The sequence below is a fragment of the Mesitornis unicolor genome, unplaced genomic scaffold (genome assembly GCF_000695765.1).
Source record: "Mesitornis unicolor isolate BGI_N332 unplaced genomic scaffold, ASM69576v1 scaffold55019, whole genome shotgun sequence".
Classification (NCBI taxonomy): domain Eukaryota; kingdom Metazoa; phylum Chordata; class Aves; order Mesitornithiformes; family Mesitornithidae; genus Mesitornis; species Mesitornis unicolor.
This window is the reverse complement of record NW_010207708.1, coordinates 1-17105: the sequence shown is the minus strand read 5'-3', so window position 1 is coordinate 17105 and position 17105 is coordinate 1. Positions and strand designations below refer to the sequence as shown.

General features: G+C 47.5%; 1 protein-coding gene across 1 annotated transcript in view; it reads right to left on the bottom strand.

The window, feature by feature from the left end:
• BCL9 (B-cell CLL/lymphoma 9) overlaps positions 1-6145 on the bottom strand; it is a 12087-nt gene extending 5942 nt beyond the window's left edge. The window contains 5 exon segments of the mRNA XM_010192191.1: positions 1-2030; positions 2463-2562; positions 3027-3216; positions 4104-4420; positions 5997-6145. The exon segment at positions 1-2030 is cut by the window's left edge and continues 1 nt beyond it. Of these exon segments, the coding sequence (XP_010190493.1) occupies positions 1-2030; positions 2463-2562; positions 3027-3216; positions 4104-4420; positions 5997-6049 (2690 nt within the window). The 5' untranslated portion in view covers positions 6050-6145.
• Positions 6146-17105: the final 10960 nt, after the last annotated feature.

The window sequence follows — 17105 nt, the reverse complement described above, 5'->3', positions numbered from 1 at the left end:
CCACCTGTGGCGGGGGGGCCTGCAAGCATTCCGGCCAGCTGGGAGGGTGTCTGAGGAGACTTGAGGTTCCCCGAGGGAGACCCCATCATGGGAGACTGGACCTGGCGCATCGTGGGGGACTTCAGGGGGTTGATTCCTGGCGAATGCACCTGACCGGCTGCGGAGATATCCAAGGGCTTGCGGCCGAGGCTGCGCTGCGCAGGGGGAGCAGTGTTGAGGCTATTAGGGTTACTGGTGGGATTGAGAGGTAGTGGCGGCATGTGGCTGAGCCGGTTGTTAGTCCTTTGGTCAGGCCCCATCTGTTCTCTGAGATTTCGGAGACCAACTCCTGGGCCCTGAGACATGGGAAGGAAAGGCCTGGGACCCATGCCATACTCCTGCTGTGGGTGCTCCCCAAACGGCAGCGGCACCATTTTCTGCTGAGAGGAGAGCATCTCCGAGACACCGGGGCGCAGTTTCATCATCTCTTCTGGCCCAACTCCTGCCTCCCTCAGCTTCTGAGGGACCAGGGGCGGGTTGGAGCCCATGTTGATGTTCATGCCCATGTCCCCCTTCATGCCGCTAGGGCCCATCCCAAACTCCAGTTCCCTGCTAGAGCCCATTTGGGGGGGTATTCCCTTTGGGAAGTCCCCCCTGGAGGGGCTCATTGGCCCTTCCACTGGCATGCGAGGGAAGATGGGGTTGTTTCCAGGCTCCATATGCCTCTGGGAGGGCATCATTCTGTTCATCTCCATGCCGGGCCTGATGCCTTCCATGTTCAGGCCAGGAGGGAGGCCCATCTGCTTCTCTGCCAGCTGCTGCTGATAGAGCTCTTCAGGCAGGCCCTGCGGATTGGGGAACCGCTCCCCTCGGCCAGGGCCGCTGAAGACCCCCTGGCCAGGCGGGAAGTTTCGACCATCTGGGATTTTTGGCACGTCATCTGGCCAACTGACTCCTGAAAGCCCAGGCCGGGAGGCAGGATTTGGGACACTGGGACCCTCCATGTCAGGGTTCATCATTCCTGCAAACCCAGGCAAGCGCATCTGGCTCCCAGGCATGTTGGGATGAGGGGCCATGCCCCTGGGGGGCAGAGAGTGTGACATGTTCATGCTTTCAGGGAAGGGCTCTGGACCCCCAGGTCCCCAGCCCTCCCCAGGGGTCATCTGGTAGGGAGGGGGTGGGCCTCGGACCACCCCACGAGGCCCGTGCTGATGGACCATCATGTCCTGCAGGGAACACTGCTGCACCACCACCTGCTCTTGCTTTCTTCTCTTCTCCTCGTAAAACTCCTGCTGCAGCTTGAGCCAGGCCACCTGCTCGGGAGTCATGTGGTCCAGGTGGTCTGGGCCAATGGGTCCTGACTGGGAGTTCATTGGCGGTGGCCCCATTTCATCTGGGGAAAATGGCATGTCCCTGTGTCCTTGAGGGCCAAACGGAGCCCCTCCATCTGTCCGAGACCCTGACCCTTTGCCTAAACTTTGGGATTGAGCCATCATGGCCTGTATGGGCCCTTCAGGTTTCTTTTGGGGACCATCCAGCACCCCGGCATTTGGGGGTGGCCCACCACTCTGCCCTCCTGCAAACTCCTTCTCATCGGGGAAGAGCATGCGCTGTATGTCTCTCAGGGTTTGCAATGAGCGCTCTCGATGCTCCAGCTGCTCCTGTGACAGTCCATCTGGATTCTCACCCAAACTGGATGGGTCCCCACCAGACACCTGCTGGGGAGGACCTTTGGGGTCTGCAGCAGAGCTATTGCTACCTTGGGAAACTGGGCTAACCGCTCGATTATTGGGGGTTGAACTCTGCCCAAACCCTTCTGTCTGCAACGGGGTGGAGTTGGCAGGGCTGCCCACAGACATCACTTTGCCTTCCACACTGGGACTGTCCTGATCTATGGGACACGAGGGGCCAGCGGATTTGGATACTGGCGCTGACACGGGTGGAGTCGGCTGCATTTTGGCGTTCTGGGGAGGGTTCTGGTCCTGGGCAGCAGTGGGCTGGGGCTGCGGCAGGGGCTTGGGTTCAGTCCGAAGTGCAGTGATCTGGGGGTTCTGCAAGAGAAAGCCACACGCTGTCACTCGCTCATTGTGCCACATCAGCAGCACTGCAAACCAAACATCCTGCCTCAAACCCCACCAGCCCACACTTTGCAAGGAAGAACAACCTTCATGCAGCTATTAGAGCAGCACCTTGGCCATGCAGAAACCTATTTTGCTCAAGCATTACAGCAGGTACCCCTTGCTTCTGTGCTAGTTCTGCATGAGCAACAGCTTGGAAATATTCTACTCAAATATTGCAAAACTCAAGCTCTTCTTTGGATGATCCAAGACATTTATTAGCAGAGGGCTAGAACAACAACTGTCTCTCTCTTTTCCAACCTAAAACTTATTTCAGAGTGTAAATAATGATCCATCTCTCTGAATCAGACGTACACAAGCACATTTCCCATTTCCCTTCCCACCCACATTCAGGTAATTCCCTACCAGGGGTACAGTGTTTCGTTCCGCCTTGCTGTTTGAGATGTTCTGGATATGAAAGGACACGATGGTTTCCACCTGTCCCTTCAGCACAGCTTCTGCAGCCCTGCAAAGACAGACAGATGCACATTTCCAGTTGAAGCTAAGAATCAATTTTTCTTAACCACCCTCCCTTCTATCCTTCAGCTGGCAGAAGGAAGAAAGACAACCACAAATATTTCACTCTAGATGAGTAGCAAAATAAAAATGCTTACATCTACAGTCTCATGAGCATTCAGAGTTCATGTCTCAATTTAAGCCATCCAGGCTGCTACTCATGGCCTGGACTGCAAAACAGTATCTCCCAGCACTTGCCATAAAAACCCCCACTCTTCAGAGGAATAAATAATCACTTCTCAGAGGGCAAGAGGCAGTGAGATTCTCCACTCCAGCCCTTTCAGCATCCCCAAAACAAGTAATGACTTTCTGCTACAAGAACGCACTTGATGGAGAAAGTGCACTTGAGAACCTCTAAAAAGGGAGCACAAACATAAGCCCCGCTTCTCTGAAGACATTCAAGCATCAACTTACTTGTTGGCCATCTCAGTAGAAAAAACGTAAACCACTTTGGATGGAGTCTTCTGCCCACTGGCTGGCTCCAAAGCAGCAGTCAGGCCGTGGGAAGGTGTGGAAGACCTTGGGGCTGAAGCATTTGAAGGAGTCATGGAGTGTGGTGTGTGCTGAGAATCCTGGGACTTCACATGATCAGCAGAATTGCAGTCTGCAAGGGGAGAAAAAGAGGGGAATCACTACCTTGGGAGCTCTTTGGGAACCTTTTCTGGAAAACGACCAGAGCTTTTCCTCCTCTGAAATTTCCCCCTTCTCCCTTAAGCACCACTAAAGGCCATTCTTCTATGCATTTTTCCCTTAATGCCATGCTGCCCTACAGGCACTTCCAGAAGAAAGCTCATCTTGTCCTTTTCCAAGGCAAGTGGCAGTTACCACCTTTGAGTCCTCTCATGGCCACACAGAATAGCAGCAAAGCTAGACACTAAAGGGAATATAAATATGTCTGTGCCCAAGGAGACCACTCTGTGCAAAACTTTACCTTTTTTGGCCCTACAGCCACCTTAGGTGACCTAGCGAATGGACCACAAAGGGAAGATGGACAGCTGCACATCTTGCCTGTGCTTGCGCTGTCTCACAGCTCCTGGTTGGAGCCAGGAACAGAACACAGAAATCCCAACTCTCTGGCTTGTGTTACCAGTCAGGGTGTTAGAGGTTATGTATCTGTGTTGACAAAACAGGCTTGCGTATTGTTCAAAACCCCAGTTACAACAGAGCAGTTCCTGAAAGGCCAAAGGCCAGAAGGAAATCAACAGGTTGCATTTGTACTTTCAAATCTGCTGGGGGAGTTTCAGAGTTACAAAGGAACTTTCCCACCAGAGTCAGGTCTGCACTTTAACTGACGCGAACAGGACATTTACCGATGCCAGCTATGACAATCTCTCCTCTTCGCCTGCTCTCAAGACCTTTAGACTTTGTTGGCTGGAACTCACAGAACCTCAGACAAATAAATGTTTTGCTAACGCTTGCGTAGTGATTCTTCATCTCGCAGAGGACTCAGACTAACTGTCTGCACTTGTGCACGAACCCTAGCAAACATACCTTTGATTTCAGGGTCATCATTAGGAGTCCCAGCTTCCCTCTGTTCAAAGGAGTCTGCCGAAATGCTCCTTTCTCTCTTCCCCTTCCCCTTGGCACCATTTCCAGCTCCATTCTTCAGCCCCATGCTCCCACCTGGGCCAGGGAGCACTTTTTGGGGGTGACCTCCACTTTTGGGGTCACAGGGAGAGGGCTGGGATTGGCTGGTGGAGCCCCCTTGTTTGCCCTGGTTGGAAAATTTGGAATCCAGCTGGGGGTTGCCAGACGGGGACATCACTGTAGGGGGACGGACCATCACCTCCTGCTTTGATATGGGGCTACTGGGGACAGAGCGAAAAAAGGAGAAGAAAAAACAAAAAAAGTGACACATCACACCATGGATTCTTTCAACCCTTTAGGAACAGATTGGAGAGACGCAGAGACAACCACTGCTGCCTTTGCTAAGACAATTGCTGACAAATAAAAAAATGCCTGCAAGCTGAGAGTCATGCAGGTGCTTTTTTGAGCATGCCCTGAAAGGGTTATTATCCAAGATGGGATCTCGTTGCTCAAGAAGGCACCAGGGCAAGCTACAGACCTGCTAGATCACAGGAACTGCTGTCACACGAGGACCTACCTCTGGGGCTTCTGTCAATAAAGACAACGGTTTCTATGTGCACAGAGAAGCGCCTCACACCATGACCACCTCAGAGTAAACAAACAAAGCACAATGAAGTTCACCTCACCACTCTCCTGGACCTCAACTACACTCTGCAGCTCTGATCAGAGCAGACCCCCCCACACTCCCTCCCTTGTACCTCCCTATCCAGTTCTACAGGGAGCACAAGGAAAACCCAGCATTACTGCAGCATTCATCATACCTTGGGGCGAGCTGCCAGGAAAACACAAACCTCTGACCGTGAAAACAATTAAACCAGCTACAACCTGCCTCTGAATAAGGAAAGAAGGATACCATCTCCCTGCACGCTCTGGCAAAATGGGGGAGATGAAGCTTCTTTAATTTGCCAAAGTTAATTCAGAGTCTTTCCTTCCCTCTTCCATTCAGCAAATTGCATCCTAAAAATACTTTGTTCCCCTGGGTTTTAAACGTGTAGTAGCCACCCCTTCCTTCACACCCTTCAGTTACTCCATTGCTATTAGGCCTTCTGCATTGTGCTTTCCCATAGTCACTGCCACTTCTAACAAGCAATACTTGCGAGCATCCCCACTGCGGGACTCGCACAAGCCATTTCCTCCTTTGGACAGGCATCTGACTCGCAGGCATTCCCTCCAAATTACTCTTAAGCTCCAGATGACCTCTAGGAGTAAATAGTCAAACTCAAGAATGCTGTCAATCAGACCACTGCAGGTCCCTGGACACTGTTTGGCTAACATACTTTTCTCCTTCCAAATTAGTGGAGGAGAAATGCTGACCCGCTGCACTGGCAGGTGAGTGATGCAGAGGATCTTAGTGCACAGCTGATCAGTTCTCCAGGCTGTTCAGGCCAGTAATACAGAGGAAGCATTTTGTGTGAAAGTACAGACAGAAAGACCTTCTGCTGCCAAACTGTCCCTCAGGGAAACAGATAATTAGAAGAGGGAGGAGAAAAAAAATAAGATAGAAACAGCATGTTTACTCTCCTACAGCCTATTCAGACACCTGATGGGAGGGAGGAGGGCACAAGGAATGGAGAATCTGCACCTTGTGGGCTTACAGCTTTCAGCTCATCCTGAGCCTAACAAATCTGGGAGCTCGGCAGCACCGCGCGGCCAGCGCTCAGGTACGTGGCAGGTCCGACGGGAGCACAAAGGAGGACCAGTAAGCCACACGCACCAGTCCTTGGGTAATCCTGCAGCAGAGCGGGGACAGCACCACGCACCGCTCCAGAGCAGCCGACTGCAGGCTTTCCTCCTTACCTCTGTGTGTTGCCTGACGGGGAGTTCCTCACTTTGGGGTTACTGGAATGCATTGACAGAAATCCTGAGCTCACAGTCTCACACGCACGCAGATGGGCTCTCGTCAAGTTCCTCTGGGAGAGTGCTGCCAGAGGCAGCGTTGAAGCGCTTTCTGCCACCCGCTTCTCTCAATGCTGGCTGTCTGCTTGCCTTTTTTCTCTTTGCTCCTCTCTGGGTTTGCACGGGGCGCTTCCCTCCTGCAGCTCCAGCATTCTCTAGACGCGTGCCTCCTGCTGCCCAGGGGACGTCTCGCATCTCCAGGGCACACTGTGAAAACCACCCCGCAAGAAGAGGACAGAAAACCAATGAGGAACTTTGCAAGGAGATGTCTGGTGTGAAGCAGTAAATGGTGAGTCCTCCCCTGTCACTGAAGATACAGGAGAAGAGCTCTCAGATGGCTCAGTACATTCGTGTACTTCAAGCTGCAGACAGTCCTGGCTGGCCATTCAGTTTACAGGCAGTGAAGCCATCTTCCCCTCATCCAAAGCAAATCACTCTGGAGTCAACAAAACAGGGAAGCGCCTCGTATCTGGACACTTTGATTCTGCATCTGTGCTCAGCTTGAAGACATCTCACAGCAAGTCAATAGGAAGCCAAACTTACAAATCCCCAACATGACTTAGCTATCCAGAATTCCCCTGTTAATAGCTGTAATTCGATATTTCTTAAGAACATCAACTCTGCTCAAATCTTTCCTGTCTCCTTGGTCCAATATAACTAGACATATGTTCAGTGATGTGTACTAAAGATTGCACAAAGGGAGGAAAATAAAATAAAATGCCTTCCTGACCACCAGTTATGCTGTGATTACTCTGAAAATATCAGAGGTTAGTCACTCATTATATCTATTAGGAAGGCCAAAAGATCACTACAGAACTACCCCTCTACATTTGCTCAGCAACACTACACAGGCAATTGAGGCTTTAAAAAAACAAACAAACAAAACACACCACAAAAACCAAGCTCTTTTTCAGCTTCTTTCTATGAAACAATATGCATGATGCAGGCAATAATGCACATGAAACTGTTTCCGGAGGAGGAAAGTATCGAACATTATGTCCTTTGGGCTAAATTATTTTGGAACAAATTTCTGTCTTGTTTGTGTTTCAACAAAATCTCTCCTGTTCATCTCACCTACTCAGATGCAAATCCACTTAATTCAGAATCTAACCAAGATTTATTGTTAATGTATTAAGCATTGCTAGTTAAATATTATTCAAATGTAAATATTCCCAGTATTCCTTCTCAGCACCAAAGAAGCAGTTTCTTCCTGTGTATATCAAATGAAACAAAATAAAACTCACCAGACTGGGAGAGTCTTGAATTTTATGAAGAAGATGCTGTTAAAATTGCATTTAGAAAGCAAGAACTGCTTTGCTTACGTGCTGACACCAGAGGATTAAGAAAAAGGAGCACTATAGATCACCTCTGGCCAAGGAGACTTATTAGGAACTTGTAGTATCGAGCACCATGTTTTTCCAGTTCCCCAAATCTATCTTCTTGTGAGGCTGTGCCATTACGTCTTTTAGTGACTTTGCTTTAACATGACAGTGCTCCACACAGCAGTTGTGTCATGAAGCTCCACATCATCTCCAAAAATTCGCCTCTCTACCACATGACTCCTTCACGAGCCAGAGAAATCATCCTGCTCCCTATTCTCAACTCCACAGTGCTGCACAAATCCATTAATGTAGGGAATGTTTCTACAATAAAGATCTCAATTTTAATGGCTCCTATTAGACCCCATCAGATGAACTCCAGTCTGAGCCACTCATTCCACAGGATCCACGTGCCTCTCTGGGGCGATCAGCTGGTTAATCCACTGATTTTGAGGCAATGTTGGAGTTACTTTACTACTACTGTTACTACTATCGTGCTGTAATTGGAGCTGAAGCTACACAGATAAATTAAAGACAAGAGAGAACATCTTCACAAGTGTCTAAATTGTACCAACTTTGCATGCAAATTTGGCTCCAATGTCTGTTTTGGCAACAAAACCGTAACACTATCAACAGCACCCAACTCTACTTTTCAAGAAATCTATGGATCGGTAAAAATCAGTGTAACTCAGTGATACTTCAGGGTACTCACTTTAGGTAAAGGTATGACTGAAAATATGGTGAATTTCAAGTAAAAAAGAAAAAGGGAACATTAGCATTAAAGTGAGCTGAACTTAATGCTAAAAGCAGAATATAGATGCCTGCGTGACAAACTTAAGTATTCTAGTTTTCTTATCCTCTGCTTTTCCACTTTTTATATTTATGCATTATCATGTTACCTTGTATTGTGAGATGAGAATTTTCTTAGACTCCCAGTATTGCACAGTGCAATGAGAAAACATGAAGAGCAGAATCAGGATCCCACTGGCTACACAGTATTTCTGACATCACCAAACTTTCAGGCAATTCAAAAGAGGAAAGAAAAACCTCCAATTTTTTAACCCTACTTTTTTATTATTCTATGTACATGTATCTTCCATCTATTAGAACTGATGCGCTCTGCAAGGGAACTGTATTTTCCAATCTCAGCTTAAATGTCTTCTTACCTGAGAGTGCTATAAAGGATACATCAATATATTCATTGATGGAAAAACAGCAACTCAACTTCCTCCACTTCTCATTTCTGCACACTGGGAATGTACCATCTTTTATAATGTGAAATGGAATGCCTGATGATTTTTTCTAAATGCACTTCTAACATATGTATGTCTGGGAATCTAGGGTTCAATAATGGAAAAGCTCTAGAGGAGTGTATTTTTGCAGCTGGAGTCTGCCTGCCATAGCAAAGTCTTTATCATTGCACTAAACTTAGAGGTAAGGTCACTAACAGTGAATGGTCAGGCCACTTTTCAAGACATTTTAGCAAGCTACATCCAAGGCGGTATTTTCAGGACTGCTTTAAGGTATGCCAGGCAATGGCTGCAGGAAAAAAGGGATGGTCCCACTGGCTACTCATTCTCATCAGCTCTCTCCTGACCACATCAGGGAAAAATCTGAATGGGAACTAACCCAAGGGAAACAGCAGAAATTGCTATTCAGCTGGATTAGTCCCCTGATCTGGTTGATCATGTAATCACATCAGTGCCACTGCAAACTCAGAGGAGGAGGTGAGAACAGGTGAAAAGTAGCCTCACCCTGCTTTGTTACGACTTACAATTTGGATGGCTTCAAATTACTTCAAACCTCAATTGCAGAGACAAAAGATAAGGACTTGCATTTATGGAGCTATGATAGGTCCTGGCCTTTTCCAACAAGTAGCTTACCAAGACCCCGGTGTCACGACACAGCAGTACTCATTGTGGAGGCCATGAGTTGCGAACCACTTGTCTCACAAGAAAAGATCACCTGGAAAAAGGAGAGAGAGAGGAAGAGTTTCACCAACAAGAAGGCACAGCTTGGCTTGCATCCCTCCCCTGCATCCCACCACTGAAGCGGAGGAATCAAGACTTGCTCTGAACCACTGACAAGGGGAAGCCCCTGCTCAGATTGGCAAGATTTGCCAGCACTGGAAGAGCCACCATCAGACTGGAAAGTCTGAAGACGCACGCTGCACATGGAGGGGAAATAGGTCAGACCTGCTTTAGCACTCCCACATTTGAGCTAGCTGGATTCCCATGAGCTCATCTGTGCTTAGAGAAGCTGGCACAAAGCTCGGACATGTAACCTCCCCTTCTCTGCACCCATCTCTCTTCAAAGGCTCGCCTTCCCCCACTGTGAGCTCAGCAACTTCTGCCAAACCCCTGTGCTTCACATATACAACCTCCTCCACAGCCAGACAACGCATAAGTAAAAACATCGTGTATCGGGTAAAGCCAGGCAATCGCTCAGGCACATCTAGGGGAAAACCAGGCAGGCTGCAGAAGGAAGCAGCACTATTTACTGTTTTGGCAGCTCTTACTTCACATCATTGTGCTACACTACAGGGAGAAGGGAATCCAACTGCAAACCTTCCCAAGTAAGACACGGTGCAAGTTTGCGCAGGATAGGGGTGTTAGCTCCACCTTGCACTATGGGTATTTCCTATAAGGCCAAAAGAGCCAATCAACCACACTTTCAGTAATGGAGACAACCCCACATCAATTAATGTTCACTCACGTGTTAGAGGAAGTTTAAGTGCCTGAAAGTTCAGTAATACAAGGAAATGCGGACTTTGAGGCATGGCTTAATGGTAAATTTGAGGTCAATGAAGAAAGACAGAGCAGCTACCTGCCAGCTTCTGCCTCACTCGCTGTGAAAACTGGAGAGGCTGCAACAACAGCACGAATCCAGGCAAAGTTCACACTGTTAGGGCCAGCACGGTTTCTCAGAGCACTCTCAGCTATTTACACAGCACGAACACCCTCGCAGATAAAGTACAACTGCACACTGAAATCGCTACCAGAGCTTTTCTGTGTAATCCCAGTGCATTCTGCTGACCGGATCTCCCAACAGGAACACAGGAGCTGTTGCGAGGCTCAATTAGTTACACATTGTGAAACCTTGTGCATATTCTCTTCCCTCCAACATCCTCCAACTATTATCTACTGCAGCTTCACCTTAATAATGTAGCAATACACTGCCATGTAATCCACTCCAACAAAACCCAACTACAAAGCCAGCCCCAAACAATGCAGCTACATTCTCCACCCAGTCCAGCCAAATCAAACAATGAAATCATCAACGTGATAGACCATCCTTATCTGGCCAGGTCACACCTGCAGACAGAAGCTGAAGCAAACACCTATCGCAACAAGCTGCTTCATCCAGTAAAACCTACCACAGCAGCGCAATCACCCCTGAATCCAATTACCCACTTACATCTCCTCTCCCCTTTCCCCCACCCCACCCTACGAAACAATACAGGCTAAGCCATGCCAGTGCCAATGCTGACACACCTCTATCAAAGCAGTGACAGAAATCACCTTTTCTCTTGAAAGGGAAAACATGTGAACACCAGCACGCATCGGGATGGAGAGAATCTATCAGAGCAAAACACTTGGGGCTCTATTGCCTGAAACACTTGAGTCCAACTCAGCAAAGCAGGTAAAAGCCTTACAGACCATAGCTCAGGACTGCAAGAGGGACACAAGCAACCAGACACAAGTGACCCATCTTTAAGGCTACCCAGAGAGTTACTGCTATGTAATGCCATCCCCCAGTTTTCCATCACTGCTGCTCACCTGGACGGTCTTAGCCCACAGTTGGCACAAGACAGCTTGGTTCACAGTGAATGTAAGAGTAAAAGGGTGAGAGCATGTACACAAGCAGCTACCACAGAGTGACTAACAAGACACAAATGTGCATCTTAGCTTACTTCTTCTAACTCAGTCATGAACCATCCCTGTACTTCTGTGAACTAGATGCCACATTATTGTACTGCAAACAGAAGGGAAAACCATATAGACTAGCTTATTCCTCCTTTATGCCCTTAAACTGCAGAAGCTTGGTAGTGACAAGTGGTCAGGTACTTGGAAGTGTATGGCATTATGGCTGCTCCAGCAGGAACAGCTGCAGTTATCACTGATTCACTTCAGTCTTTTCTCCTTCTTTGAGCAGAAGAAGGTGGAGAGATGAAATAAAGGCATACCAGGTAGATAAAAGTATCAAACTTGTGGCCTTACTGTGACATGAAGCATTAAAGGCAAGAAACCTCTTTCTCTGTGTACAAGAGCGAGCACACTTCTTTTTTTCCCCCACGGTCTTTCTGAGACTGTCAGTCTGTGCCAGACTGAGGGTGGTAAGAGCCCAAAATCAGCATGGAAAAAGAAAAAAGGCTACAGACCTGCCACTACAGAAAACAAATGACTACTTTGAACACACGCTGAGCCAGCACCCTGAATTGTAACTGTGACAGTGGAGTGGGCAAGAAAGGAGAGAAAGAGAGTGGAGTAAGAGACTGTGCTGGGAAGAGCCGTGGCTTCAGGAGGGACCAAGAACAGCAGCAGCAGCAGCAGCACCAGGAGCTGTCGGCCCAGCCGCTCGTCCTGACAGCCACCAGGAAGCAAATCTCTGCATGTGCATCCCAGTGGACTCCCCGCGAGGTGGGGTAAGACAGTGAATCAACCAACGCGCTCCTGCAGCGCAATCTTACTGGGAAGGGCACATCCTATTTCTCTGACCCTCAATCAGCCACCTAAGAGGGAGAATTGGCACTGGCAAAAGGTGACTCCATGACACCCGAGACACCCTCAGAGCTACCACTGGGTTTCACCGCATGCTGCTCTTAGCAGTTTGGTTAAGCGTTTATGTTGCACACTTGCAGCTGAACTGCACATGCTACTTTTTAATAAGCTGCTGTTCAATAAAGAACTTGATTACACACCTCATTGATAAAGAGTGCAATGGGAAACAAGGAGGACACAGGAAGTGTCATTCAATGCTTTTATTGAACCGACAGACTCCCCTTAGATCATATAAAAGTAAAAGCAAATAGATAAATTGACATGAGTATTCTACACCCCACACATCTCGCCATGACACTTACAGATACAGAGGCACAGGACACTCTTCTTTGAACTGCACATTCATATCTGCCCCTTCCTCTCAGCAAAAGTTGTCCTCATCCTTTCCCATGAATGCATAAAGCATGTGTTTGTAATACAACGAGTATTGGACTCACAAGCATTGAAATAGGTTTGGCAAAACCACCTCCTTACCTTCTGTACACCAAATGTATGCTGGACCCAGGAAAACAACATTAACCAGCCCAAGTCTATCCAACTCTATCCCTTCCAGTCATCACCACCACTTGTGACCCAGCTGAAATCTAACTCTAGATAAGATGTGATTAATTTTCAGCAGACAAACTTCCTGTTTGAGCAAACCAGGTGGCCACATGCTCACTGGCATTGCCACAGAGGAGGCTGCAGTGACTGGCGGCACAGACACAGGCTTAAGCTGGTGGTTCAAATACACTTACATCCTTCTCCTGCCAGGTCCCTCTGCCCCTGTCCCCCAACAAGGGCAGAAAATACATCAGGTACCTAAAGAACTGCTGAGGCTAAAGACACAGTATCAATATGCATGTTATCTGGACACAATACAACTCTATTCGTCCAACCAAGCAAGTCACTGGTAGTTGGTCTGACCACCTCCTGTCCCAGCTCTTTCCATTGCAGGGCTTGCAGACCTCATCCTTTAATCAGACTACAAAGTTATCACACACAGTAGATTTTCAGCTGATTTGCTCATGTGCTCCATCTGCAGAGGAGCAAAGGCAGAGGCCACTTGTACTAGGGGCACCTCATATGGTACCTGGACCATACTCTACCCAAAACAGCTGCCGATTTGGGGAAAATACCATGTTGTCATTCCCTAATAAGCCACAAATCCCCTCTACTTATAAATTACTTTCTTACCATCCAGAGCTATCTTGTTAATACTAAGCTGATTACATAGCAACTCGCATCCAGTCACCAATTTCTAGATGGTCCTAATTTAACCTGAAACAGTATGGACTTTTCTACATTAAGGTCTTGGCAGTAAAAATCTATGGCATGCACAAAGTCCTCACATTTTCCCAAAGCCAAGAATTCCTCCTTATGCGCACTGGAGAAATCACTGCTAATCTCAAGCCTGCACAGCATTTGCTCTTTGCTCATGGTCTTGTATCAGAAGTGACTCTCAATCAAAAGAATCGAGAACTTGTCATCTAAATTAATCTTGCTACATGAGTGCAGGGACTACGCAATCTTCCCCAGGCTCATAACAACCTCCACAGAGAAAATAGCTCCTCTTGTACACACGGTGTGTATGCATCTCTGTGTTAACCTCTAAAACACAGCAGGTTATTGCCCACAACTACCTCCATGCCTTGAAGCACAGAGAAAGGGGCTGAGCAAAGATAGGCTCCCTTAAAATTAACACCTTGATGACATACAAGCACAGTGACAGGGAAAGAATGGGCAAGACTCTATGGCATTACAAGGCAAAGAAGTTCCTTCCTTTGAGTAGCTCGGATTATTTGAAGAATTTAGGACCACAGGACAAGCCTCCCAGAAACTATAAGAATATACTTAATCACCTCCAAGCAAACTCAGTATGTTTGGTCATATAAATGTATCTCCGCTGAGCCTACCTGTGCCTGCCCATCCACATATCTTAAGTGAGACGGTGCGGATTCTCTTTCTCCCACTCTTCTCCCACCCAGCTCCTGTTGCCACGCACTTGGACATTTCCCAAACAGACTCTCCTGAAGTCCATTCAAAGCACTGACAATCATAGAAAGTACAACATTTTGCTCACCATCCTTAAAAACTGTAGTCAAGAGAATCACTGACAAAGCACACTACAAAGCCCAAGGCTCAGAGAATAAAGTGTTTTATGACATTTCTCCTGTAACTATTCCCTGCTCTCAGATAATGGCATCTCCACCACCAATTCTCTTCCTTCCTCCTCCTGACAAGCACATGGGTAACCAGCAGTCGCCATGACGTAAAGACTCTTTAAGTAATTACTCTATGTATTTACAAAAATCATTCTAAAATAATCTTGTGCAACAGGCACATGGTTACTAGCTGTAACACCTTTCGCGAAAAAGACAACTACATGTCCATTAAACTGTGGTTTTAGTGCATCCAACAACACTTCAGTGTGTTTTTAACACAATGAGGATGAACATTTGTCCTAGGCATTTGCTAAGTTTGCACAACTCTCTCCACAACTCCTTCCTCAAAGTAATGGAGGAGACAAGACACCTACGGACACTTGTGAGCAGATTCAAGGTGTACACAGTGAGACAATTGAAGTCTCTTCAAATTTCCCAGCTGCTCTTATGTAAAAAAGCCCTTGAACTACTTGGTCCACTTCGGACTAGAACAACCTCTTGGCAAATTCCGACATGGTTCCAGAAATAAGTCTGGGGAAAAAAGCCAAAAGGAAAACACTAACCCCCTCCCCTCCCCCCAAAGTCTAAGCTACAGTTACCCACTTCCATACAGGAATGCTATAAACTCTTCCCCTTGCTGCTCGCACCACTTCAGCTTCACCAGCATCAGTGGCATTTGCGGGTGCAGGTTGGCCAGACATCAGGCTGCCAGGGCGTCAGGCACGCTGTCGCATAACCCGTAGCACATGGCGTCACGCTGACCTCAGCTCGGCCTCGCCGCACTCCAGGGCAGCTGCCAACATCAGTTCAGCTCCACCTATGTTAGCAATGCTGGGAGCAGCCTATGTACATTACCACTGGAGTTTTCAGCACTTTACGCGGAGCGTCACTTACCTCAGCAGCAGCCCGACTGCTCTAGAGTTCCTACTATTGTTAACACGGATAACGATCAAGAGCTCTAGCAATAAGGGATTTTTCAAGAAATGTTTTAACAGTATTTCCCTAATATACGACAGGCTTCTGCAGCTTACTACATCACGACCACAGTTAACAGCCCCAGCATCAGTCAGCATTACGTGCAGGAGCCCGGTGGATAATGCTAGAGGTTTTCACAGGCTGCTTTCATAGCTTTTGCCTTCTGTCAAAACTTCATTTACTTTTCAGGAAATAGGTAATGGATTTGGACCCAGAAGCAGTCTCTTTTTTCCCCTTACTTCTCTGGGTTTACTTTTTCTGAAATTTGAATAGGGACATCAGCATGAACAATGATAGGTAAAAGACACCTGTATCAAGCTTGTCGGCAGCCTATTCTTCAGAAATAGTAAAAAACAAACAAAAAACCCAAACAAACAATAAAGGGATGTGGCAATAATGGATGGGAAGACAGGACCAAGGAGACAAGAGTTTGCTCTTCAACACGTAGTAACACCACACTGTTTAAGCAGAAGGCTTGAGAGAAATAAACCACCTATCAGTTCAGCACAGGGGAAAAAAAACAGGTGCTTTTTCTTTTTCATTTCAGCATCCCTTCACTAGATTTCCAGAATGAAAGATAAGAAACAGTCCTCAGGCATAACTCCTCAGGCTGCAATCTTGTCAGTTCTCATAAGCTAAGTGGGGCTGGGATGGGTCAGCACAGGACAGACCTCCTCTGAGGAAAGCCCAGCGCTGCAGCAAGCAGTAATTCCCCAGCATGCTGCAGGAGGACATCACACACAGCGCCCGTCAGAATCGCTGGGGGCGACCCACGCACCTTCCTTGATGTTAACCTTCACATTCACAGGTGTTTGCTCTCTCTCACTCATCCCAGATGAGCAGTTTTTCAAGGCTCCCCGAAGCGTTGCTCCCTCCCAGCACTGCCTGTGAGAGCAGCTTCAGTCCGGGCCTGTCACCACCAGCTACCCCTCTGCTCTCCTCCCTCACTCGAGCCCTCCCGCTCTTTTATAACACCAGGCACTCGCATCTGGGGAGCTCCACGCTGCAAAGCAGGCATTCCCATGGGGGCAGAGCTGAGGAATCACAGAATGGTTTAGGTTGGAAGGTCTTCCTACATCCCATGCGGTGTACTGCTGGGTAAGACCTGTATCAAGGGGTGTGCATTGGACCTCTCGCTTCTTTGCTTTTAGACCCACATTAGGCGTGGCAGATGTAGCATAACTTTAGCAGCACAGTGCAGTGCTTCCATACCCTGGCTTCCCAGACGTTAAACGTAGGATCTTCAGCAAAGCAATGACTCTTCTCAGGAGTAAGGCACTTCAAAGAGCTCCAGCAAGGAAAGACTGCATGTACACAGTTCTCCACGATGCTACATGATTATATCAAAGCTGCTGGGATGAAAAACTGACATGATAAATAACATGAGGTCACCTAAAAGATCTCAAAACACTGCATGTGAAAATGATATTTTGACAAGAAATTAAGCAATTGTATAATCAGGTCTATTATCAAATCCACTGCTTTGACATGATCTTATAACAGTACGAAGAGCATGCATTTCCAATTGCTGCGGGATCCTCCCTCGCTCAACACAAGATGTACGCGTTTAATATTCTTCTAGTTAGCCACGCATGTACAGCAAAGCCTAACGCACTTCAAAGTACGCACTGTGCTGTATAAACAGAGCGCTATTTTCAAAGACTCGTAACTGTCAAATCAAAGCTAGCTTTCACAAGAACATTCGGAAGGGTTTCTGCTGGATGGTGGCTATCTGCCTGACAGTATCAACTTTCTATCACCAATCACAAGAAGGTTAAATTTTTATATATA